Genomic DNA, 24,223 nt, shown 5'->3' with positions numbered 1-24,223 from the left:
TGTGCCGGTTAAGTGCAGTGCGCAGGGACTCGCCAAGCAGGTGGCTCGGTTCAGGGGCAGCTTGTGAGCCATTTAAACAACCCCCGTGGGCCACTTGTGGCCGACCCCTGCTCTACATGCACAGATGGAGGCAAAAGTGCTTCGCATCACTACTTGCTGGAGACCACAGGAGGGGAGAGAGTGCTCTTGTGCTTAGATCCTGTTTTACAGGTATGATGAACTAGCACCCTTTTGGACTCTCTCCCTGGCATGCTAGTTCATACCTGTAAAACAGCCATGCCCTCCCTCCCTCCTTTCTCTCAAAATATATGGCTCCCAATGGCTGCTGTTCTTTTAAAGGTCACACCGCTCGGCAAGTAGGCACCTTCTTTCTCTCCAAAAATGTCAGTGCACCCTGTTAACACCCTGACAAGAATGTCTCTTGGCTGTGTGTCCCTTGGCCTCATCCTGATTGCCAAAGCTGGGGCAGACTTGAAAGGGCAAATGAGACTGAGTGGGAGAGCATCTTGTTCATTTTGGGGAGGAGTTGCTTTTTTGCACTCCCAACTTTTTTGTTCATTTTTGCATTTAAAAAGATCAAGGGGGAGTCGGGGTGGCACACTTGGCCAGGTTACACCCCCTCCCCATCCCATTTTACCTGCACAATTCCCCTCCAAGGCTGGTTAAGGAGAGAAAGAAAGGCTTGCCCGAGGTGTAAATGGCCCAGTGAAGACTCCAATCCAGGTTCTCTTAGTTGAGATTCAACACTGTTCTATCTGCCTCTCTTTCTCCTGCCTGGCACAGCCATCAACGGTTAAAAGATCCTCAGTCACTCCACCTGTTTGCTTGACTGTGGGGATTCAGCTAGACTTAAACCCAGCCTCATCTTTGAGGTTGTACAGACCCCAAATTGCACCATGCATTCAAAGCGCTCTCCCCAATGTTCCCCTCCCAGAGCTACAGTTCCCAGGGAAGAGGGATTGATTGTTAAACCGCTCTGGGAATTGTAGCTCTGTGAGGGCAATAAGGGATCTCCTGACAACTCTCAGCATCCTTAACAGACTACAGCTCCCAGGATTCTTTGTGGAAAGCCTCGGCTGTTGAAAGGGGTACGATACTGTTTTAAATGTGTGGTGCAGATGGACCCACAATTCCCGACTTGTATTGCAGCGGGCGTTTGCTTGCATGGGTGCCTGCTGCCCTCTAGTGGCAGGGATTACAATGTTCTGTCTCTTGTTTTAAAACCTTAATGTTTATTCATACACATTTCTTTTTCAGTTCCCTGGCTTCTCTCTAATTTATTTCAAACATGCCACTTTGGGGTTTATTTTTCCTGCTGAAGGCAAGAAGACCCATTAAGACCATCGTCTCCTCAAAATGATTCTTTGGTTTAAACTGGCCTTTTCCCCTTGCCAGTTTAAATGTTTTTGATTTCAGTACATCCATCCTGCCAGCCATTACAAGGCAAAAAGGAGGATTTTATTTTTAAAATACATACTTGGATGGGTGTTTGGGCTTCAGTGTGTACCAGTGGGGTGTCTGAGGGGGCATCATGCTGCAACGCAGAGCAAAGCAGTTCTGTTTTTTAAGAGGAAAGGCGCAGCAAACATTACCTGGTTCCTTTTCACCTGAAAGCTTTTCACAGGTGTGTTTCCTGTGATGGGTCATCTTCCAGGCCCTCTACCTTGCTTCTACCACTTCCTCCAGGGTGGAAACTAGCACTTTGAACTGACTGTGGATTCTCTCCCTTTCCCCCTCCTCCACCCCATTTCTAGGACATGGAGAATAAAATCAGAAGTACGCTGAATGAGATTTATTTTGGGAAGACGAAGGACATTGTCAATGGACTGAGGTAAGGGATGGACTGCAACTTTGCGGTTGTTGTTCTTCTCCCCTCCCCTCCCCCCTTCCTGCACCCTCTTGACTCCCATGAATTATTTCCATCATTAAAAAAAGGCATTTCTCTTTGAGGAATGTGTTGAACCGTAGCACATTTTAGCAATGCTATGTAGCCCTGGTTCCCTGCATTTCAAGCCCACTACAAGCAACAACTGGAATTTTACCTCTATCCTACCATTAAGAGTGCCCTGTTCTGTTCAATCCTTCTGAGCTAATCTTAGGTTTTTGTTATCCACACCCTCTCCCAGCTGCATTTCTCCAATTAAATTGCAACACTGATATGGCAAAGGTTTCAGATAGCAAGCTTCAAGGTAGCACAAAGAGCTTCCTCTTTGAAGAAGCACTCTGTGTGACTTGGCAGCTTGCTGCTCTATAAGCAGTTGTTTCCCAGCCACCCCCAAGCTGTGTGTCATCCGATTTCCAAACCAAAAGAAGCATCAGTTGATGGTGAACTACTTCCTCTCTGCTTTTGCTACCTGAAAGCAACGTCGTCTGTCTCCCCTTATCTCCCACCCCTGCCTCAATTATTTCTACCTGCTGTGTTCTCTCTCTCCTGCAGCTCCAGTGCCCCCCCCCCCCAATTCTGCTTCCATTTCTCCAACTCTTCTGACCTCTTCTTTTACTTCCTCTGCTTCTCTTCCCTTTTTCCATTTTCGCACCTGCTCCTCTCTAGATCTATTGATGCTATTCCCGACAACCAAAAGTATAAGCAGTTGCAGAGGGAGCTCTCCCAAGTCCTGACCCAACGCCAGATGTACATTCAGCCGGATAACTAAGCCGGCCCAGGTATTCCCCCTTGGCCTCCCTCCAGCCTGCAAAGTGCACCACTTGGCACTAAAACAGCACTTAACTTTGGCCAGGCGAATTTGGCCTTCCTTGAGCGCATGTTGGGGCCCTCTCTGCCTTTCACACAAACTAACCCCCTAACCTCTAACTTGAACCAGTTAGAACACACTAGGGCATGTTCTCTCTCTCTCTATCTCTCTCTCTCTGTCCCTTTCTTCCAAAGGCTTGATTTGGTCTTATTTGCCCACTGTTTTGGAGTTTCTTGCACTTGGTATGTTAAAAATAAATAGTGTGTGTGTGATTTTGTTTATCAGTCTGTACATGGGCGGGGAGAGAAACCACACCCGCGGCAATAAGGGCTGTGTGTACATCATGCAGAAACGCCAGCAAATTCTTTGTAAAAGTAACAACACCCTTCCTTTTTTAAAATGTGGAATTTAGTAACTGTTAGAAATTCCACAGAAAACCCTATCAGTTGATTCAAGGGGGGTGGGGCGGTGGCAAGGAGCTGTATGGGGTGCTGAAACTCCACCTCCTTCAAGCCTCCCTTCCAAGATTTCAGCAGGCATTGCTCACAAACGTTTGGGCTTCTCTTACCAGCACTGTGGACTAGAAACTTGGCTTTATAAAAATTGAAATGAAGCCCAAGATCCTGAATTCTGCATATACCACTTAAAATTCATTTGGGGATTGTTTGTTTTTTATTCTTTTGGACTTTTGCAGAATACAAATTTAGTTGCAGGTTGCTGCTGAACTATTCCCCCTTTCTCTTGAGGTCTAGGCACTTGTTTCCACTCTTCCCCCCCCCCTTTAAAACAGAAGCTGGATTCTGCCGGCTGTTCTGCAGCACCACAAACGGTGGCAATAATCCACAGAGCTTTGGGATTGAGGTTCAACAGGGAAAAGAGTGAAAGGAGTAGAAAAGTCAAGGTCTTCCCTTATGGTCATTTTTTCCTTCTGCTGACTCTGTCCGGAACAATACAATTCGCCGAAGAGTCACAGCCCAAATCAAACACTCTGCAGTCTCACCCCCACTGTCTTAAAGGGGGGGGGAGAATTGCTCTTCTGAATTCTAACTGCTTAGGCTGCATGGCAGTGACTAACCTCAGGCCGGCTTAACCTTCCACGAGTTAAGCTCCTAACATGCCACAGAAACCCCCTTGAGCCGCGTCCAGGGCGATGCCTTGCTTGTTTTGATGGCAGCTGGGGAGAAAATTTCCCCTCTTTTTCAGGAACACTGCTGAAAAACATGTGTGGGTTTGATTTTGTCTACTAAAGCAACACACACACACACACACGAAGTAGTTTTCCAGGAGAGTTGTGGAAACCTAAGGAGGTGTGAAATAATGGCCAACTGATCCTGCACTGCTAGGATGGTGCCATGGAACCTGCACATTCAGCATTAGTCTATCTGAGTAACGGGGTCATGACAGTCAATGAGAGGGCTGTTGCTTTCTCCCCCAGCCAGCATGGGCACATGCAGCCTACCAGCCTCTTCAGTCAGTTCGTCACAATATACTGCTCAATTGCAAAACAACACTTCAGAACAGTTTTTTAAAAAGGAAGGTTTACAAGGGAATTGCTTGGGAAAATTTGATCCTTTGGACTATGACTTTCAACTAAAGAACAGTAATGTAAATTAGTCCAGAATGCATACAGCAGTTGGGAAGAGGCTCGACAGATTTCAGGGAAACGTCACAATTAGCAAGGAACCTGTGGAATGCCAGAAGAGTCGTCTTCCAGAAAACGGAGCTCTTAGGAGGCTCATAACTATATAACGTATAAGTTTCTGCCTCTTCTCTCCCCAAAACGCAAATCCAAGGCCCCTTCCCAATCAGCCATTCTGCAATCTTCCGTTTTTAACCCTCTGGCTCTCTCCCTCCAGGTCTGTGCAGACTTTTGCGGACAAATCAAAGCAAGAAGCTCTGAAGATCGACCTGGTGGAGGCTTTGAAGAAGAAGCAGCAAAGCTAAAACGAAAACAAAAACACCCGCTCCATTGACGATGCTAACGAGACATGCCATGCTCTCATTAGATTCCTTTTTCTTAGAGAACTTTTCCCCCTCTCCCTTTCTCCTCTCCCCCCACCACCCACCTGCCACTATTTTTTTCTGTCTGCGTCTCCATCACATCATGGCCACATACAAAGTGCTGTCTCAAGTCCCCCCCCCCTCCCTAACCCCACCCCAGATGAATAAAGCTGTATAAACTTTCATCAGTCTCTCTCTCGGCTTAATTTGCACCATTTTTTTAAAAAATTCTCGAGACTTTGCGGAGCACATTTCTGTAGAGAGAAAAAGATCCACGGGAGGGGGTGGTGTTAATTTTTTGCCCTGTTTTTTTTTCCTGGCCCCCACCCCGACATCTATATGCATAAAATCACCAGACCATTCTGTTAGTCTTACTCCCTTCCCCTCCTTCCGTCCCCTCCCCTCCCTCTGCTTTTTTCTTTTCATCTTTTGTTACATTGGTGTAAAAAATGTAAAACAAAACAAACAACAAAAAAACTTTATTATATACTGTGGTGTGTGAAAGAGGAAAACGAAAAACTGGAAAAGAAATTGTTCCATGTATGTGTGGGGGTGGGGTGGGGGGCTGTACGGGGGGGGGGTGCAGAAGGCTGAAGTAAACTCTCTCCCACCCACCCCCCGACTTTTTGAGCTGTGAGGAATTTTGCTGAGTTGGTGATGGCTGCAAGATGTTCTTTCTTAATGGGGACAGTGAGGTGCTTTCTCTCTCCCCCCGCCCCCAAATCCCTTCTCTTGTTTTGATTTCTATGGAATGCAATGCAGAAAATTTTTTAAACCCACCCCTCCCCGGTTATTTTTATTTTATTTGTAATGCTTAAATCGGAATCTACATCTTATACTTGAGCCTCCATACTTAAAAATAAAAAATAAAATAAACCACAAAAAAATATATGAAAACTTGCGTTGGGAAGTTCGCCGTTTTTTGCATGTTCCTTACAGTGGGTTTGTCTGATATGTGGTGGTGCTTGTAACAAGTCAGTCAGTGGGATAGCCTGTCTAGCATGGTCAGGGAACCTGCACTCTCCCCAAAGGTTACTGGACTATAACTCCCATTGTCCCCCAGCTAGCAGGACCCAGTGGTCAGGGAGTTGTAGTCCGACAACAGCTGGAGATCCAAATTTGAAAAACACTGGGCTAGGTTGAGAGACTGGCCACATTCACACTGTTCCCAGAGTGGTTTAGCAGCCCGTCCCTCCCCACGGGAGCTCTGAGAATTGTAGTGCTGGGAGGGAAGGAGAGGTCTCTGTTAAGAGAGAGAAGAAAGTTCCTACTGTTTTGAGGTGTTTTCCTCCACAAACCAGCCTCAATTCGAATTAAGCTACCTACCTACATTTTAAAGCAGCGAAGTATTTCCTGACAAGAGTGATGGGCTAGCTTGAGTTGTACTAGATGTCACCTACTTCTGTATTCACAACCACTGAGTTTTCTAGTATCATATTTGCAGTCAGCTTGTTATGGACGCGGGTGGTGCTGTGGTCTAAACCACAGAGCCTAGGGCTTGCTGATCACAAGGTCGGCGGTTCGAACCCCTGCGACGGGGTGAGCTCCCGTTGCTCGGTCCCAGCTCCTGCCCACCTAGCAGTTCGAAAGCATATCAAAAGTGCAAGTAGATAAATAGGTACCACTACAGCGGGAAGGTAAACGGCGTTTCCGTGTGCTGCTCTGGTTCGCCAGAAGTGGCTTGGTCATGCTGGCCACATGACCTGGAAGCTGTTCGCCGGCTCCCTCGGCCAATAACGCGAGATGAGTGCCACAAGCCCAGAGTTGTTCACAACTGGACCTAACAATCAGGGGTCCCTTTACCTTTTGTGGGGGGGGCACACCCTCATCTTTCCAGAGTTTAGGCTGACTAAAACACCCCCAGGAAACCTATCCTGTTCAAATATCAACACTGAAGAGAGGAGTGAGATTGTGGCCAAGATTAACAATATAGAGAATGATCTGCTGGATCTTGCCAATGGCCCATCTAGTCCAGCATCCTGTTTTCACAGTGGGCAACCAGATGCACCAATGAGAAGCCAGCAGCCCTCTCCGTATCCAGCAACTGCTATCCAGAAACACTGCTGCCTCCATCATGGATAGCCCTCTTCTCTATGAATTTGTCCAATCCTCTCAAAGTCATCCAAGTTGGTGGCTGGTTCTGCCTCCTATGGGGGCAGGTTCCACCCTTTTAACTATGTGCGGTGTGAAGAATTTCACCTGCCCCGAATCTTCCAACACTGAGCTCCGTTGGCTGTCCACGGTTCTGTTTTGTCTTCTCCCAATGCAACCAGACATTATTAGAAAGGGGGGTTAAGTTTATTTTCATATTCATCCATCTGTGCAAATAAAACGCTTATTCAAAATGAATGCCCAACGTGTGTGTGCCACACAACAAGACCTCTGTCCTTCACCCTCGATGGGTCTTGGCAGAAATCACGTGTGACTGTGTTTATGAAGGCAAATAACTCTTTGAAGCCCAGAGATGCAGCTTTACTGAATCCCTCACTTGCAGTGATTTCCCTTTGATCCCATCCAAACCTCCTCATTAAATTACATTTTCCCTTATTTTGGATTGTGACTGTGGCAAGGGAGCTATGTGCATCTTGAGTTCCAAAGACACTTAAAAATAAAAAAAGCACCATTTTCATTCCTCAGCTTACAACCTGTTAGATTGATTCCCCCACCCACCCACCCTTTTAAATAGAAACATTGTCCATTGAGAGGTAGTCAGTCCAACCCCGAAAAGGCCCTGGAGAAGGATCTGTTCAACAGTAAAAGAAGATTAGCTGTGGTGCATGCTCTCCAAAGTCCACAGGAAGGGAGAAGGCCTTCACAGCATCTTCACTCACTTAAAAATCGTGCCTGTCAGCTCTCAGGAGGTTCCTCTTGACCACCCAGGAGAGCCTCTCTCTCTTCAAGCGACGGTAGCCTCTTCCGATTGTAGGCAAGGAACTGAAACGAAATCTGAATTGGTGAAGTTAAGGACTGTTTCTGCAACAGGAAGAGCCCGTTCTAGTTTTTAATTTTGTGCTTCTCGATTTTACCATTGGTCCATCTCGATTCCTGTAATCCTTTTATTTAAAAAAAAGACCCTTGCAACTTAATGTGGTGTTGCCCCCCCCCAATCAAGGCAGCAGCATATATCTTCCTATATAGATAAAAATGTAAGGTTGTCACAATTCTGGATTTGCACGAAGACAGGGCAGAGGAGCAGAAGAGAAGATGCAGCAGAGTGGAGCCACTTGCTCTCACTTTCCTCCCAGGAGCTGAGCTCAGCTGGCATAGGTGGACCCAATCCCAGTTTTACCCATGCAGTCCTGTTTGGTAGCTTAGGCCCAACATCACTCGGTAAGCTTTGTTGAGTAAGCAGAGAGTTGATTCCCTGGGTAAATAATTAAAATGTATGGCTCTAACCACTAGGATGCATCGTCTATAGAATTCTCATCTCTGCACGGGATTTTGCCTCTGCAGAAACACACAAAAAAGCTGAACTCTGGCTGGGGGTGGGGGTGTGACGGGGCAGAGAGAGGAAGGATACAATGATGTCGAGAGCCAGGACTCCCAAACTGCCAATCAGCCAAGGGAGGTGGTGGATGACGTAGCTGCCTTCAGCTTGGCCCCGATCTGGGTTTTTCAGCAGGACGCTGAGTCCGTACAAAGTGTTCCCCAGCATCACCAGAGCGAAGAGAGAATAAGATATGCCGACGGTCGATTTCCTCTTGAACTGCAGGGCAAGTAAAGAGGAATTACAATTATCAGAGAGTCAGGAAGAATGGGGTGCAATTGTGGATATCTAAGGCACACAATGCAGATGCGTTTGGAATTGTGCAGACAGATGCAGGGAATCTCCAGAGCAATGGGCTTGGGTCCCACTTGTGAGCTTCCCTTTGGGGCACCTGGGTGTCAGAACTGGAATAGATGAGCCATTGGTCTGATCCAGTAGCCAGGCTGTACTTGCGTTCTTAAGATCTACCAGGTGCAAAAGGTTTGTTTTTAGCAGCCGAACTGAGCTCAGCTCCTGAAGGCCACTTGTGATCTCTCTCCCACCCAGCTGCAGCCACTGGAGAAAATGAGCAAAGCCTGCTTTGTATCAGGTCAGACTATTCACCCATCGAGCCCCATACAGTCTACTCTGACTGGCAGCAGCTCTCCAGGGCCAAAGGCAGGGAAGGGCCTTTCCCCTCACCAGCAGCCCAACCCTTTTTGATTGGAGAGGCTACTGGGGTTGGAACCTCAGACCACGTGCCGGCAAAGCAGGGTGCTCTGCCACCTACTGAAAAGAAAGTAAAATTCTAGTCCTCGTGGTTCAAAGGGCCCATTTAAACAAAAGCAAAGTCAGCTGCTCCATTTAGCTCTGAATCTTCTCTGACTGGCAGTAGCCACCCAGGGTTGTCTCTCCCGGCCCTATCCGGAAATGCAAATGGGAACTGAACCCAGGAACTTCGACATGCAGAGCAGTTGCTCTGCCACTGAGCTACAGTAGCCTCCCTCCCAAGCCAGCCTGAAAGAGCCGCTGCTACTGAAACAGACCCTGCGCCATTTTCCCGAGTGCGACTTACATTTGTGTAGATCTGTGGGACCCGGGAAAGCAGGTAGAGAAGAGACGAAATAGATCCAATAGTGAAACCAATGATTTCTTGCTGGGTGAAAGGCTGTGGAAGGTAACCAGGTCGTTAAGAAATAAATAAATGGCCCAAGAACGGAACAGGTTTAAAATTAATTCTGCCCAAACCAGCCTGCCCTCTGGTTCCCCTTCCTCTATTTTTTGAAATTATTCTTTTATTAGTTTTTCAAGAATAAGAAAAAACAGACAGCTCTCAGTTTACAGTGGGGTTATTTTCTGGGAGCAGCATGTAAAGTCAAAACAGACTGGGTCCACTGGCAGGTGGGATTGCCAAAGCCTTTTTAATTTTTTTAAATTATTTTGGCCAAGCACAGAAAGCTGAAGGTGCATCCATTAAATGCACGCAAGTTACGAGTTACCTATACATTACCTGTTGTAGAACGAAGTGTGCTGGGGCAACTGCAATACTGTACACTATTATATTTTTCGCCCCCTCAACATACACGAAACCATTATAACAAACCAATTAACTGAAACAATACGTTTATGAAATTACATGCCCCTTCACCAACAGGCCCTTTGGTTCCAAGTGTCATAAGAATCTCCCGTTCCTCCTCACCAGTTAAGCGTGGCAAAGAAATAACTGTTCACACGCAAATCGTAGAGCTGGAAGGGACCCCGAGGGTCATCTAGTCCAACCCCCGCAATGCAGGAATCTCGGCTAAAGCATCCATGACAGATGACCATCAAACCTTTGCTTAAAAACCTCCAAGGAAGGAGAGCCCACCCGAGAGAGACAGTCCCACTACCAAATCTGCCAATTAGTTCACTTCAAGAGGCCCAACCCCCAGGTGATGTAAAATAAGAGATGAATTAACAAAAGTGACTAAGTGGTGCCACTCTCTTGCAAAGTTCTCCTCCTCGTCTCCTATTTACTTTAAATTTGCTCCTGTCTTTTTTTTGTCTATTTAATAGGAGCAAAACAGCAGTCTGCAGGCCTGATCTTTATTGTCACAACAAGACTTCAAACTACCATCCGGAAGAAGCAGAAAAAAGCTCCGAACAAAGGATGGCTCCCCTTTTTATAAGCTTTCCAAATTACCCGTAACACCCTTAGTGAAACATCATACATCTGTCCTAACTACAGTGGTACCTCGCAAGACAAATTTAATTCATTCCGCGAGTCAATTCGCTTTGTGAAAAATTCGTCTTGCGAATCGCGGTTTCCCATAGGAATGCATTGAATTTTCTTTTTTTGCCCATAGGAACGCATTAATTAAATTTCAATGCATTCCTACGGGAATCCGCGATTCAGAATTTTTCGCAAAACGAATTCGTCTTGCAAGTCACCATCAGATCGCAAGACGCATTCGTCTTGCAGGGCATTCGTCTTGCGAGGTACCACTGTAGGTCATAAATTGGGAAGGGTTTCTTCTAGGGGAAACCTGAGCACCAGGCTTGCCCTGTGCCTCACATGACCTCCAGCTTCCAATCTTTAGGTGAAACAAAAAAACAAGCCCACCTCCCATCCAGGACTATCTTCTGCAGACAAGAGAAGCATCCTCCCTCTGAAGTGCGCAGTGTCGTCTTCGGAGAGAGAGGAGGGTCTGCCCAGGAAGGAGGTCACAGACACCGTTCCCACAACGAGGAACGCAAACGCGCCATTGATTGAAGCGGAGACTGAGGAGGGAAAGAGAGAAGTTGCTTTAGGATAAGCCAGAAAGCTGGCCAGAGGGGGGGGGGCGTGTGAACAAGGGGATGGGAAACCCCCTTAAAAAGTTTCCCAAAGTAATAATAATAATTTTATTATTTGTACCCTGCCCATCTGGCTGGGTTGCCCCAGCCACTCTGAGACACAGAAAAACATGGGTAGGCAAACAATCGCCTTCTTAATCCGGCCTGCGGGCAGTCCAGGAATTTGCGTGTTTTTACATGAGTAGAATGTGTGCATTTATTTAAAATGCATCTCTGGGTTATTTGTGGGGCATAGGAATTTGTTGTTGTTGTTTTCAAAAGATAGTCCAGCCCCCCACAAGCTCTGAGGGACAGTGGACCTGCCCCCTGCTGAAAAAAATTGCTGACCCCTGTATAAAAACATAATAAAACGCCAAACATTAAAAACTTCCCTATACAGGGCTGCCTTGAGATGTCTTATAAAAGTCAGGTGGTTGTGGGGATTACATGAGCTCAACAGAGGAAAAAAGTGCAATTAGTCAATCATAAATCATTATTAGGAATGTTTAGCCCTACTGTGGCTTTTTGGGGGTACATTCAGGGGCCAGAATTATGACATCAGTAACAGATTTTCCTTTAGGGGAACAATCCCAAAATGACACCCTGCCACTGACCTTCAGCCTCAGTGTTAGGTAAAGGTAAAGGGACCCCTGACCATTAGGTCCAGTCGTGACCGACTCTGGGGTTGCGCGCTCATCTCGCATTATTGGCCGAGGGAGCCGGCATATAGCTTCCAGGTCATGTGGCCAGCATGACAAAGCCGCATCTGACAAACCAGAGCAGCACATGGAAACACCGTTTACCTTCCCGCTGTAGCGGTTCCTATTTATCTACTTGCATTTTGACGTGCTTTCGAACTGCTAGGTTGGCAGGAGCTGGGACCAAGAAATGGGAGCTCACCCCGTCACAGGGATTCGAACCGCCGACCTTCTGATCAGCAAGCCCTAGGCTCAGTGGTTTATCCACAGCGCCACCTGGGTCCCATTTTCCTTTAGGGGAACAATCCCAAAATGACACCCTGCCACTGACCTTCAGCCTCAGTGTTAAAATATCTCAAAAAAGGGGAAAGATAAATTCATTATCAACAGCCAGGAAGTTGTTCACAGAGTTAACAGATCAAAAAAGTTTGATGAAATTAACAGATGGAGAGGCAAGTCCTTTGTTTTAAAGGGTGGGGGAAGTTTTAAGGATTGGGATTTAAGACTGACTCAAGGCTTCTATGAATCCCCGCCAAACTTTAGATTGTAGGTGTTTTGAGACAATGATCTGCCCTTTTGTACTCTCTAAAGCAGGGGTCCCCAGACTTTCCGCGTAGTGGGCCGGTGCCCGCCGCGCCGACCGCGCGGCGGGCCGGAGGTCAGGGGAGTGCGCGCGCAGCGGGCCGGAGGGCGGGGGAGTGCGCGCCCGTGCGCATGCGCACACGCACACGGGCGGGGGGGAAATCGCCGAAAATCGCTTGTGCGCATGCGTATGGGCCTCCCCCGACCCGGAAGTGCATCGGAAATGACCTCTTCTGGGTCGGGAGAGGCCCATATGCATGCGCAAAAAGGATTTTCGGCGATTTTTTGCCGATTTTTCTGATCGTCGCCGCGCCGCGCGCCGTAAGAGCGGGTGGCGGCAGCGGGCGGCGGGGGTCGTCGCGGGCCGGATTGGGAGGCCGATTGGGCCGCATCCGGCCCGGGGGCCGTAGTTTGGGGACCCCTGCTCTAAAGCATCACACAAACCGATGGCACTATTGAAATTGACAACAGTTAAAATGTACAGTATCGGACAGGAACATGGTTATGCAGTCGGCAGGGTAGATGTTGAGCCCTGGAGCCAATTAAGTGAGCGTTAGAGCATGTACAGAGTGCACACCCACACCCCACCCATTGCAGCTTGCATTCCACCCTGGAAGTCAGTGAGCACTGAGTAGAAAGGTTTAAAGTATCTTCCAGGAAAACTGCAGCCCTGGTACTTCAGTTCGTTGTTAACCATAGGCAAAGCAGGGCAGAGAACTCTGCACATGCCCAGAGATAAAAACTAGAATTAAGTTGCATGCCCCAAACCCCAAAATGGGGCCCCAACTTGTGTTGAAGGTATTTCCTGAAAACAGGGCTAATGTTTTGGTTTGTTTTTCTAAAGTTACAATTGTTTTATGTTTAGCAAAACCTGCTTTTCTTGGCCTGCGTTAATGCTGTGTTGGTGAGTTGAAACTTACAGGTTCTGTTCTGGTTCTTGACTTTGTAATAGAGGTAGAGAGACATCATAAGCAGGTCTGCCAGTACGTAATAGATGGCTGTGTATACCTGTGGCGGAGAGAGAGAGAGAGAGAGAGAGAGAGAGAGAGAGAGAGAGAGAGAGAGAGAGAGAGAGAGAGAGAGAGAGAGATGGCTGTCAACAGCAACTCTGAATTTAAAAGAATTAAAATTCTGCACCCAGGCCTATACCGATTCCACAAAGTGATCAAGTGTGGGAAAAAGATTGCCTTAAACTGCAGTCACAAATCACGTTCTTTCACTGAATTCATTTCCATAGAATCTCGGAATTGTAGAGTTGGGAGGGACCCCAAAGGTCTTCTAGCCCAACCCCATGGTGCAATGCAAGAATCATAGCTAAAGAGTCTCTGACAGGTGACTACCCAACCTCTGTTTTAAAACCTCACATGAAGGAGCATCCCGCCACCTTCCAAAGAAAGTGCGTTCCACCGTCAAACAGCTCTTATAGGCAGAAAGTTATTCCTGATGTTTAGTCGGAATCTCCTTTCTTGTTCCTTGAAGCCATTGGTTCGAGTCCTACCCTCCAGAGCAGGAGAAAACAAGCTTGTTCTCTCTTTCATGCGACAGCCCTTGAGATGTTACAAGATGGCTCTCATGTCTCCTCTTTTCCAGGCTAAACATCCCCAACTCCCTCAACCGTTCCTCATATGGCTTGGTTTCCAGACCCTTGATCAGGCATTGCCAAACTCCAGATGTTTGGGACCACAATTCCCATCATCCCTGACCACTGGTCCTGTTAGCTAGGGATGATGGGAATTGTAGTCCCAAACATCTGGAGGGCCGGAGTTTGCCTATGCCTGCTCTTGGGTCACGCTCCTCGGCATTCCAGCTTGTCAATACCATTCCAGCTTGTCAATACCAGTGGTACCTCTACTTACGAATTTAATGTGTTCCGAACACACATTTGTAAGTCGAAAAAAATTGTAAGTCGAATCCCATAGGAAAGCATTGGGAGAAAAAATTCGTAAGTCGAAGCAACCCTATCTAAAAATTCGTAAGTAGAAAAAATCCTATCTAAACCGCATCCAAGATGGCGGACGGAGCTCCATTTCCAAGTAGAAAAATTCGTAAGTAGAGTTATTTGTAAGTAGAGGTACCACTGTATCCTTAAACTGGGATGCCCAGAACTGGACACAGGACTCCCAGATGAGGTCTGACTAGAGCAGAACAGTGGTCCTTATTTTAAACCACGCAAAACATGGATGAGGGCATCCGATTCAGTTCTGTTTACTCTGCTGCAGAAAGGCTCCTCTTACCTGTAGTGGTAGCTGGTCAGCCAAGAACGACCCAATCAGGTTTAAAGAGTCTCCTCCCAACCATCCCAACAGGAAGTAGACAGATAACGCCTGGTCCATAATCCCAGTTTTACAGGCCAGGTAGTATTGGCTGCAGCAGGGAGACATTGGAGGAAGAAGCTGTTAGAGTAGGCTTGCCGGTCAAGCTTTGCTTGGTCACCTAGGGCAAGCAAATGATATCTCCAGGTGACCAGGCCCCCAGTCAAAAAAGTATGATTGTAGAAGTATGATGTAGACAGACACAGACACATATACACACACGGTTACAATATTTCTAGTACTTTTTATATAGAGAGATAGTTCTGTGCTTCTGTTTTGCTACTTTGATATTAGTTGGTTTTACGGGTTTTATTTTACATTCGTTTATTTAAAAGTGTGCATAAACTGCATGATATTTTTTAATCTCTAAAAAGTGTAGGATGCAAGAACAAACAAGCAACATCGCTGAAACAAAAATGCAAGGTGTAAACAGCAAAACAGTTGTTTCTTTTTTGATTTTATTTGTTGAATTTATATACCGCCCTATACCTGGAGGTCTCAGGGCAGTTCAGAGAATAAAATCAAAATATAAAACCACAAGATAAATAATCAAAATAAACAACAATACCACCCAATAACACCCACCCAAAAAAACACATCCCACCACATTTTAAAATGTCATAGGATGTCAATCAAATCAACCAAAGGTTGATTAAGTTACAATTGTTTAATGTTTTGCAAAACCTGCTTTTTTTGGCCTGTGCTGTGTTGGTGAGTTGAAACTTACAGGTTAATTAAATTAAAGGTTAATTAAGTTCTGGTGAGCAGAAAAGCATACAAAAACAAATAAAATTTCAGGAAATTCAGACAAATAAAGACAGGGTCTTCAATCTTGGGTCAGGGCAAGAAGAGCTGCTGTATCGGGCCAATGGGCCACCTAGCCTGCAACCATTTTTTCACACAGCAATCTTTCTCAAGACATCTGAAGCAAGTAACGATTGCTGCTTCACCTATGCACTTCATTTTAAATTATAGTTACAGGTAGGTAGCCGTGTTGGTCTGAGTCAAAGCAAAATAAAAAAATTCCTTCAGTAGCACCTTAAAGACCAACTAAATTTTTATTTTGGTATGAGCTTTCGTGTGCATGCACACGAAAGCTCATACCAAAATAAAAAATTAGTTGGTCTTTAAGGTGCTACTGAAGGAATTTTTTTATTTTAAATTATGTTTTCGCAACCTGGCCTGGATCCATTTGGTGAGTAATAGGTAGATATCTTTCCCGGGCTTTTCTTTAGCAACAACGTAGGTGAGAACTGCAACAAAATGTTGCAGCACAAAGGCTCACTACCTTGCTCGAGTTTCCAGCCAGCTACATGAGCTTTGTGTCTCATTTGGAGGGATTTTGTCATTGCTATTGCAAAGGAAGGAAAAAAAAGAGGAAAGCTCGGTGTTTCCAGAGGGCAGGAGGAGACTTGCTCGAGCGGGAAGTGACTCACGTCTACCAAAAAAACGTTGCGTCAGCAATGATAAACCCGCCCGTCATTCCAGCAGTGGGTTGTAGAGTTCTTCAATTAGGAGATCTGATCACTCAAGTCAACCAAAGAGGAAGCAACAGTTGTTGTATTTTTGCCTTTTGTTACTTACGGGAAAGCCGCGGCAGCAAAGCAGAAGATGGAAAGCAAGCCCAGCACCACGCTGGATATGTCCCAGCCGTCCTGTGCACATTCGTGGAATATCTCCCAAACCCACTGGGAGCCATTGGGGCAATCGGAGAAATTCATACTCTGGAAACTGATCATTTTCAGGTGAAGCGGCATCGTGCTTGAGCAAAAACTCAATTTAGGGAATTTAGGGAAAGGGAGGCAAGGCCGCCGAAGTCACACGAAACATGAGGGGCAGGATTATTTGTCCATAGCCGAACCGTGAACCTGCCAAGGAAGAAAGGAAAGAAATAAAAGCCATAGTAAGGAACCAGTCTTTTTGTGTGGCTGCACTCTGAAACTCCCTGCTAGTTGACAATAATCAATTATTGTATTCTTCCTGACGCCTGCTAAAAACTTTCCCCTTTAGGTAAAAAGGCTTCTCAGACACAAATTTTAACCTAGAATGCTAAATAAACACCATTCTAGAGGGAATCAGGTAGGAGAAGGGTTGTATCCAACTAAGAAGACCCACCAAAATGAATGAACCTAAATTAGTCAAACTGTGTGGTTGGTCTACTCTAACATTGGATGCAACCCAATACAGCTATTTGCCACTGGGGCTTAATGGAACCTCCAAGTTCAGGAGCAGTATATCTCCAACTACCAACCTGGGACCCAAATGTCAAGGGAAATCCCCCAAACCTCAGTAAAGGCCATCTCTTTCAATCCACCCACCCCAACCTGGTCACTGTCCCAAGCAGCTGCTCTTGTAAAGCACTTTTTCTGGGACCTGGACAGCTGACATGAGTGCCAGAAGTAAAAAAAAAAACAAAAAAAAACCACACAGCTCAGGGAAGAGTCACACTTGTCTCGTGAGCAGGGAGCCCTTTCACAATCCCACAGCCAAAGAAAAAGAGAGAGGACTTTAGCCGGCAATAATTGCCCACCCCAGCACATATTCTTGTTTTGCAGACACAAAGCGTCATTTCAGCACAAAAATTCATTTTCATTCTGGCGCACGTACACACACACACAGAGAGAGAGAGAGAGAGAGAGAGAGAGAGAGAGAGAGAGAGAGAGAGAGAGAGTTTGGTCTTCCAAAACTGGGTTCTTTTTTTCTTTTCTTTTTGCCAGCCAAACAAGAAAGTGTAAAGTTTTTTTCAAAAAAAAAAAAAAACATTTGACTGGAGTCGACTCGAGAAGCAAGACCAGATTCCAGAGCACTTCACCTGGGTGTGTGTAAACAGGAGGGTGACACACAACTTCAGTGACCTGGTTTGGTATCCAAATGTCTGTCTGAGAAGTCCAGTGGAGTCTGTCCCCTCCGCCCGCCCACCCATCCCTAGTCTGTTCTAGGTGAGGACAAGAGGCTGTTTTTCATTTTACAGATCAGGGGTGGAAACGCGGTCACAAAACCACCAGCCCTCATGTACAAAGATCACTTGGAGAATTTAGAGCGTATCCTGCTCTCTCACAATAGCCAAGAAGGAACTGTCCCAAAGTGACAGTGACCCTTTGGCCCAATGGAAATTTGGTGGGGGAAATCTACTCTGCTATAGCTAGGGGCCAGAACTTTTGAGTTAGTTAGCCTCTATCCGTCACGGCAGGAATAGGGCGATTGTTTCAAAAAAAGAAAGAGTTGCAAAAAAACGGAGCCAGAATAGCACCCACAATGACCTTCCCCAGGAAAGATCTAGCAGGTGGAACACAAAGAAGCTAATTCCAAATTGGCTGTGAGCAAAGATGGAGGAATACACTCGGCACATGCCCAGGGTTACTCTTGTCTACCACTGCTTTCCACCTTTGCAAAAGTCTGGGAATGAAAGAAGCCAATTGGAGGTCTTGTAAAAAGAGTAGCAGTTGTAATGGGCCACGATTCAGCTTCTCCCACCCATCTAAAAACGTTCAATATACCATCAAAGAGAAGGAACAAAAAAGTTTCCTCCCTACCAAACTCCAGTTAATAATAAGGTTTTCCGCTGGCATCATTACCCCCTTTCCCCCCCCTAAGCCTGGGGGCAGTTCTGGGACACAGGAAGGCCTCTGAGCACAGGCAGAGTGGCTTTTTTAAATTTTGTAAGAAAGTAGGAACCACGCCCAAGGCCTTCAGTGATTCTGGGATGGGGGCTTGCGAGTCCCATAACAGCCTCCTGGTAAATCTAAGCCCCAGGTGGTCTCCATTTCATTTGCAAGACAGTCATCAAGGAATAATGATAGACAGTAATAACTCAATCTTTCTTGTGTGGCTGCACTTTGGAACTCCCTGCCCATTGAAATCAGGCAGGAGCCTTCGCTCTACTCTTTTCGGTGCCGGCTAAAAACATTTTTTACGCAAGCCTTCCCAGATTATTAGGAAGTTGGTGCAAGTTTTAATCTGTTTTTAGTCTATTGCTATTTCACCTTAAATTATTGTTGTTATTTTTCTGTGCTAATTTTATCGTTTTGCCTTTTGGAAACTGCTTTTGAGGTTTTCTTTAAAAAATAATCAAGCGGTATATAAAATTTATAAAGTAAATAAACATATTGTACTTAGCATCATGAATTTTTATCAGCATGGCCTTTGAGCGAGCCTCAAGAAATTGGGCTGGGAAAGGAAAATAGGGTTAAAAAAAATACCTGCCCTGGTTTGTCCTCGGGGGAGGGAAACATCGTGCCCTACCCCGGGTTAGGAACCCTTCTTCCCCTGGGGAGAACCGCCACCGCAATCATTCAACTCACTTTGATTCCCAAAGACGCTGAAGGCGGGGCTCGCTTTAGCTCCTGGTCCTCGTCTGCACGCCTCGGGGTGCCAATGCTCCCAAACCGGATTCGCTCCTCTTGGCGTCTATTCAGACGCCGATCAGGAGCGCGGCTTTGTTTTTTCTCAGCCCGACTCGGCCGCAGCTCCTCCCCTGCGGCGCCGGCGGGAGGGTTGGCTGATGCAGCGGAGTCAGCTGACGGCAGAGCCCGCCCCACCGAAGGGGGAGTAATCGGGGCCTCGCTCCGCCTCCTGGCCGGGGCGAACAATGAGTCAACCCCACGGAACGCGCAGAGCCTGCTGCCCGCGTTTAGGAAGCGCCTCGGGGCGGAGCTCTGCCGTTTGGTTGTGGCGGCGCCTTAGAATAATTGTAGAAAATAAAAAAAATTCCTTCAGTAGCACCTTAAAGACCAACTAAGTTTTTATTTTGGTATGAGCTTTCGTGTGCATGCACACTTCTTCAGATACAGTGAAATGGAAGTTTCCAGGCACTTATGTAGAGAAGGGGTGGGGAGGGGTGGGGATGGGGAGGGGGGATCACTTGTAGAGTTGGTCAAGGGGGACCCCTGAGGGTCATCTAGTCCAACCCCCTGCAAAGCAGGTATCTCAACTAAAGCATCCCTGATAGATGGCCATCCAACCTCTGCTGAAACGCTTCAAGTGAAATCCCCCCAAAAAATTATGTTTGCAACTACGGTGGCTAGAATTTTAGCAGCAAGAAACTGGAAATGTAACTCGGTTCCTACAAAGCTTGACTGGCAGGTGAAGAGGATAGAACAGGCTACTTGGAAATGGCGAAAATGAATGGGAGAAAAAGAGGAAACTCAAACCAGAAAGTGTGTAAAGAATGGATAACATTTCAAGAATATCTAAAACAATATTGTGAAAATGCAAATCTCCTGACAGGTCTAGACTGAATCTTGAATATTAAGGGAAACTATAAATGTAGAAAATTTTCTGGATATGTAACAGATATACATAACAGCAAATGCGTAAAGGTTAAGAATTTGTAGAAAGCACAATGAGGTGATGAAGTCAAAAATGTGTGTGATGTTAGACCAGGGGTCAGCAACCTTTTTCAGCCGTGGGCCGGTCCACTGTCCCTCAGACCATGTGGTGGGCCGGACTATATTTTTTGGTGGGGAATGAACTAATTCCTATGGCCCACAAATAATCCAGAGATGCATTTTAAATAAAAGCACACATTCTACTAATGTAAAAAAACACTGATTCCCAGACTGTCCGCAGGCCAAATTGAGAAGGCGATTGGGCCACATCCAGCCCCCGGACCTTAAGTTGCCTACCCCTGTGTTGGACGATGTGTTGTTAGTTAATGCTTAGTTGTCATTATTGTCTTGTTTGTCTGTGTTATATGTAAATTGCTTTGCAATAAAGTTTTAAAAAAGCTTCCAGTGATGGAGAGACCCCCATAAGATCCGTTATGCATTTCATAGAATTGTGGAGTTGGAAGGGACCCCTAGAGTCATCTAGTCCAACCCCCTGCAATGCAGGAATCTCGACTAAAGCATCCAGGGCAGATGGCCATCCAATCTCTGCTAATAAAAAATAAAAAACTCCATGGAAGGAGAGCCCTCAACCTCCGGAGGGAGTCGAATTCTATATCCTACCATTTTTCTCCAAGTTGCTCGAAAACGTTGGCTCACACGGTTCTCCCTCCCTCCTCGTTTAATCCAAAAAACAACCCTGAGAGGTAGGTTACAGGTAGGTAGCCGTGTTGGTCTGGGTTGAAGTAAAATAAAAAAAATTCCTTCAGTAGCACCTTAAAGACCAACTAAGTTTTTATTTTGGTATGAGCTTTCGTGTGCATGCACACTTCTTCAGGTAGGTTATAGGCTGAGAAAGACAGGGACAAGGTCGCATCCAAGCGGGTTCATAGCCCAGTGGGGATTTGAACCCAGGTCTCCCAGACCTTAGCAGGACACTCAGACTGAAGGCACTGCTTCAAACCAGCACTTTTTAAACAGGCATACAAAATGGCATGCTCTAAAAAGACGTTGCAGGAAATTTGAGACGGCCCCTTACCTGGGAAGGGAAGGCGTGGCGCCACGGGTACTTAAAAAAAGTGGTTTGCCAGCTGGTGGCGAGTTCGAGTCCAGCCGGAGGCAGATCGAGCTGCTGCAGCCGCCGGGATGTCGGGGCTACGCGGGCAGAGCCGCGGGGTGCGCTCGGTGCTGGGCACCATGGAGTTCGGGCGGAAGGCAGACGCGGCGGCCAGCGGGGCCATGCTGCGCGCGTTCCTGGCCCGCGGGCACTGCGAGGTGGATACCGCGCATATTTACGCGGGGGGCGAGTCGGAGCGGATCCTGGGCGCCTGGTTGGCAGCTGAACCCAAGGCTGCGGCGGCAGGTGGGTCGGTGGAATGGGGAGCCGGAGACGAAGACTGCTCCAGACGTTGCCGAGTCCAGCGAGTCAGCAACGGTTCCTCTGAGCGCATGCAGAGTGCCTCTCTCCCCCCCCCACTCATATACAGCCGCGAGTAATCACCGGTGCCTGATCTAGATTCGAATCGACTTCTGTTCACACGCTCAGAGATGCTCGGAAGGAAGGGCTGATTCTCAAGGGTACAGCACCTGGCTTGCATGCAAGCAGAAGGTCCCATTTAGGGCTGCAGGTGTGTGCGCCTTGCCTGAAACCCTGGAGAGCAGCTGCTGCCAGTCAGTGTAGACAATGCAGAGCTTGATGGACCAAGGGATCCGAGTAAGGTAGTTTCCTATGATCTGTTGTTGTCTTCTATCTAGTCCAGCCTGCAAAAAATCAACAACCAGCAACCAAGCAACTGTGCGTTTGAGCATGTGTGGAGTGCATCTCTTTGTCTTCTACCCCCCCTTTCAATGCAGTCAAAAGTGATCTACCCTCATTCATCCCCTAAATAATCCCCCCCCCAATTAATCTAGATTCCAGAAATGGGGGAGATATGACCCTTTGCTCTCCTACTGCTCTGCAAATGCTCTCTGGCACCAACCACCAACCCCCATCATCCCCAACCTGCCTGGCCAATGATCAGGAATAGTGAGAGATCATAGAATTGTGGAGCTGGAAGGGACCCCCAAGGATCATCCAGTCCAACCCGCTGCAAATGCAGGAGTTAAATTGTGAGTTCAGTGACATCTGGAAGGCCATGGAAGTGTCCCATTTCTGGGTGTCCCTTTGCCACTTGGAGTATAGTAATTTAAATATGAACCAGTCCCCGTCCCCCGTCCCCCAGTTCCAGTTAGATTCCTACAGCAAGCAAGTGCATAAGCAGGATAATTTCGCCTACTTTCAACCTTTGCTCTTACTTTTCTTTCTTTCCAGGGTTGGTCATCTGGTTAACCAACAACCTGGAAATCCAAAGGACTACTTGCCTTGCTACCTTTGTTCCAGCTGACAAAAACTCCTGTTGTGTAGCAAAGGCTTGCTTAGGGGCCTGAGAAGGGAAGGCACTCTGCACATGCTCAGAGTTGGGCCGTGCTGATCTGATGCTCACCTGTATTATGGCCTTTGTCTAGGAAATGGAGGGGAAATGTACTTAAAAATAATAATAATGCTATTTTATTGCTCATTTGGCCAGCATGGAGAGATCCTTTTGGGGCTCCTTACCATCCCTGAACAATTTGGTAAAACCTAACGCCACTACGCCAGGTCATTTATGAATGGGTTAAAAAGAGCTAATGGACAGGATTGGTCTGATCCAGGATGATACTTACAATTTGGGGATGGGTCAACCTGCAGCTTTCAGCTATGAGATAGAACCTCCACGATAAGTGGCAGTATACCTGGGATCCCTTCCAACTTTACAATTATGTGGATCTGTGATCCAATGTGGCAGGGTGAGGGAGGAACCTTTTTCTGCAGTCCAGGCAAGCAAGGAGTATTGCCAGACTTCAAGGACACTTTCCAACACCTGAGGAGGGTTCAAATCCAGAGCCATTAAGAGGTGTGGCTTGGGTACATCCCAAGGGCAATATAGACAGGTCTAGAGGGCCTGGAGTTCCTGATAATTTCATACACCTTCCTTGCCTGGGTTTGGCAGGAGCTCAGCTTCCTTTTGTTCCGTTATCTCCTCCTCTTCTCCACCAGTCAAGGTGGCCTCCAAGTCACCTTCCTGAGTCACCTTGCTAACACCACATAGAACCCACTGCCAGCTTTTAGTAAGCTCTTTGGGGCACAGACCTACCATGCTGTTATTACGCTGAACAGTGATGACAGTTGAGGGCAATGGTAAAAACAGTGCCTCTGAGCGTGCACAGAGCATTTCCCCTCTCCGAAGGCTTCACTCCTCCTTCTCATCATTAGGCCTTTAAAAAAAAAATCATTCCTAGTCCAATTTTCCTCCAGAAGAGTTCAAGGTGGGGGCTTGTACCCAATGCTAGTCCTACTCAGAGTAGACTGACCAAAGTTACTAGACACGGATAACTTAGGTCCATTCAGTTGGAAGCAGTAATGTTCCTGAATACCAGTTGCTGGAAACCACAGGAAGGGACAGTGTTTTTGCATCAAGCTTTTGAGCATCCCATAATATCCACTATGTGAGAACAGGATGCTGCCCTAGACAGGCCATTGGCTTGATCCAGCAGGCTGTTGCTTTTTTTCTGCTTCTGGACTTCCTGGATGCCCCTTGTTCGCCAGTGATCTTTGTGGTTGTTATCTTTCTATTTGCCAGTTCTAAAATACCACTTGACTGACAAAAAAACTCTCTAAATGGTTCATATCCAAACTATGTAAAACATTTACTAAAAAGCACCAATAAAATAAAAAACCTCAAGAAGAGCCTATCAGCCTACGGATAAATTTATCAGCCAGCAGTTTTAAAACAGGGACAAGAAATGACATATTAAGCAAATGATCCAAATTGAGTCTGCTGCTCCAGAGAAGCGGACACGGAGCAATGGATTCAAACTTCAAGAAAGAAGATTCCACCTAAACATTAGGAAGAACTTCCTGACAGTAAGAGCTGTTCGGCAGTGGAATTTGCTGCCAAGGAGTGTGGTGGAGTCTCCTTCTTTGGAGGTCTTTAAGCAGAGGCTTGACAGGCATATGTCAATAATGCTTTGATGGGGTTTCCTGCTTGGCAGGGGGTTGGACTGGATGGCCCTTGTGGTCTCTTCCAACTCTATGATTCTATGAGTCTCGGCCAAGCTAAGCCTACCTGGCAGGGCTGTTGCTAGGATTAAATGAGGAACGGCAGGGGAAAACATTGAGCTCCTTGGAGGAAAAGAAGGGATGGAAATGCAATAAATAAAACAAACAAAGGAAGGTTAAAATGACATGGCAGGATAAGGGACCCGAATTTATCCGGCAAGGCTCTTCCTTTGCTTCTGGAATCAGGAAATCCGA

General features: G+C 46.7%; 3 protein-coding genes across 4 annotated transcripts in view; 2 read left to right on the top strand and 1 right to left on the bottom strand.

The window, feature by feature from the left end:
- CAPZB (capping actin protein of muscle Z-line subunit beta) overlaps positions 1–5,581 on the top strand; it is a 66,559-nt gene extending 60,978 nt beyond the window's left edge. The window contains exons 8-10 of one of the 2 annotated variants that reach the window (XM_035117843.2): positions 1,755–1,831; positions 2,552–2,664; positions 4,550–5,581. In XM_035117843.2, the coding sequence (XP_034973734.1) occupies positions 1,755–1,831; positions 2,552–2,654 (180 nt within the window). In that variant the 3' untranslated portion in view covers positions 2,655–2,664; positions 4,550–5,581. The remainder of the gene's footprint in view (positions 1–1,754; positions 1,832–2,551; positions 2,665–4,549) is intronic. The other variant, XM_035117844.2, reaches the window with a different exon arrangement.
- Positions 5,582–5,624: 43 nt separating this feature from the next.
- On the bottom strand, positions 5,625–19,052 carry SLC66A1 (solute carrier family 66 member 1). Its single transcript, XM_035119960.2, has 8 exons — positions 18,868–19,052; positions 16,151–16,434; positions 14,489–14,618; positions 13,175–13,262; positions 10,763–10,920; positions 9,236–9,328; positions 8,215–8,400; positions 5,625–7,640 (listed from the first exon to the last, which is right to left on the bottom strand). Exons 2-8 carry the CDS (start codon positions 16,321–16,323, stop codon positions 7,542–7,544), a joined length of 927 nt encoding a protein of 308 aa, XP_034975851.1. The 5' UTR covers positions 16,324–16,434; positions 18,868–19,052; the 3' UTR covers positions 5,625–7,541.
- Positions 19,053–20,986: 1,934 nt separating this feature from the next.
- On the top strand, positions 20,987–24,216 carry LOC132592346 (uncharacterized 11.2 kDa protein in crtE 3'region-like). The gene is made up of 2 exons (XM_060276260.1): positions 20,987–21,253; positions 22,202–24,216. The coding sequence occupies exons 1-2, from the start codon at positions 21,037–21,039 to the stop codon at positions 22,315–22,317; spliced, it is 333 nt and encodes a 110-aa protein (XP_060132243.1). The 5' UTR covers positions 20,987–21,036; the 3' UTR covers positions 22,318–24,216.
- Positions 24,217–24,223: the final 7 nt, after the last annotated feature.

The sequence above is a fragment of the Zootoca vivipara genome, chromosome 6 (assembly GCF_963506605.1).
Source record: "Zootoca vivipara chromosome 6, rZooViv1.1, whole genome shotgun sequence".
Taxonomy (NCBI): domain Eukaryota; kingdom Metazoa; phylum Chordata; class Lepidosauria; order Squamata; family Lacertidae; genus Zootoca; species Zootoca vivipara.
Note: the sequence above shows the minus strand (reverse complement) of the source record. Positions and strands in the feature narration are given on the sequence as shown.

Excerpts from the sequence above, each read along its gene's own strand:
- SLC66A1 (XM_035119960.2), bottom strand. The coding sequence starts at position 16,323 with ATGCCGCTTCACCTGAAAATGATCAGTTTCCAGAGTATGAATTTCTCC. Across the intron at positions 9,329-10,762 it reads AAGATAGTCCTGGATGGGAG|CCTTTCACCCAGCAAGAAAT; the intron begins GTGGGCTTGTTT and ends TACCTTCCACAG. Across the intron at positions 7,641-8,214 it reads TCCTGGCTCTCGACATCATT|ATTTCGTTTCAGTTCCTTGC; the intron begins GTATCCTTCCTC and ends TCACCAATTCAG.
- LOC132592346 (XM_060276260.1), top strand. The coding sequence starts at position 21,037 with ATGTCGGGGCTACGCGGGCAGAGCCGCGGGGTGCGCTCGGTGCTGGGC. Across the intron at positions 21,254-22,201 it reads ACCCAAGGCTGCGGCGGCAG|GGTTGGTCATCTGGTTAACC; the intron begins GTGGGTCGGTGG and ends CTTTCTTTCCAG.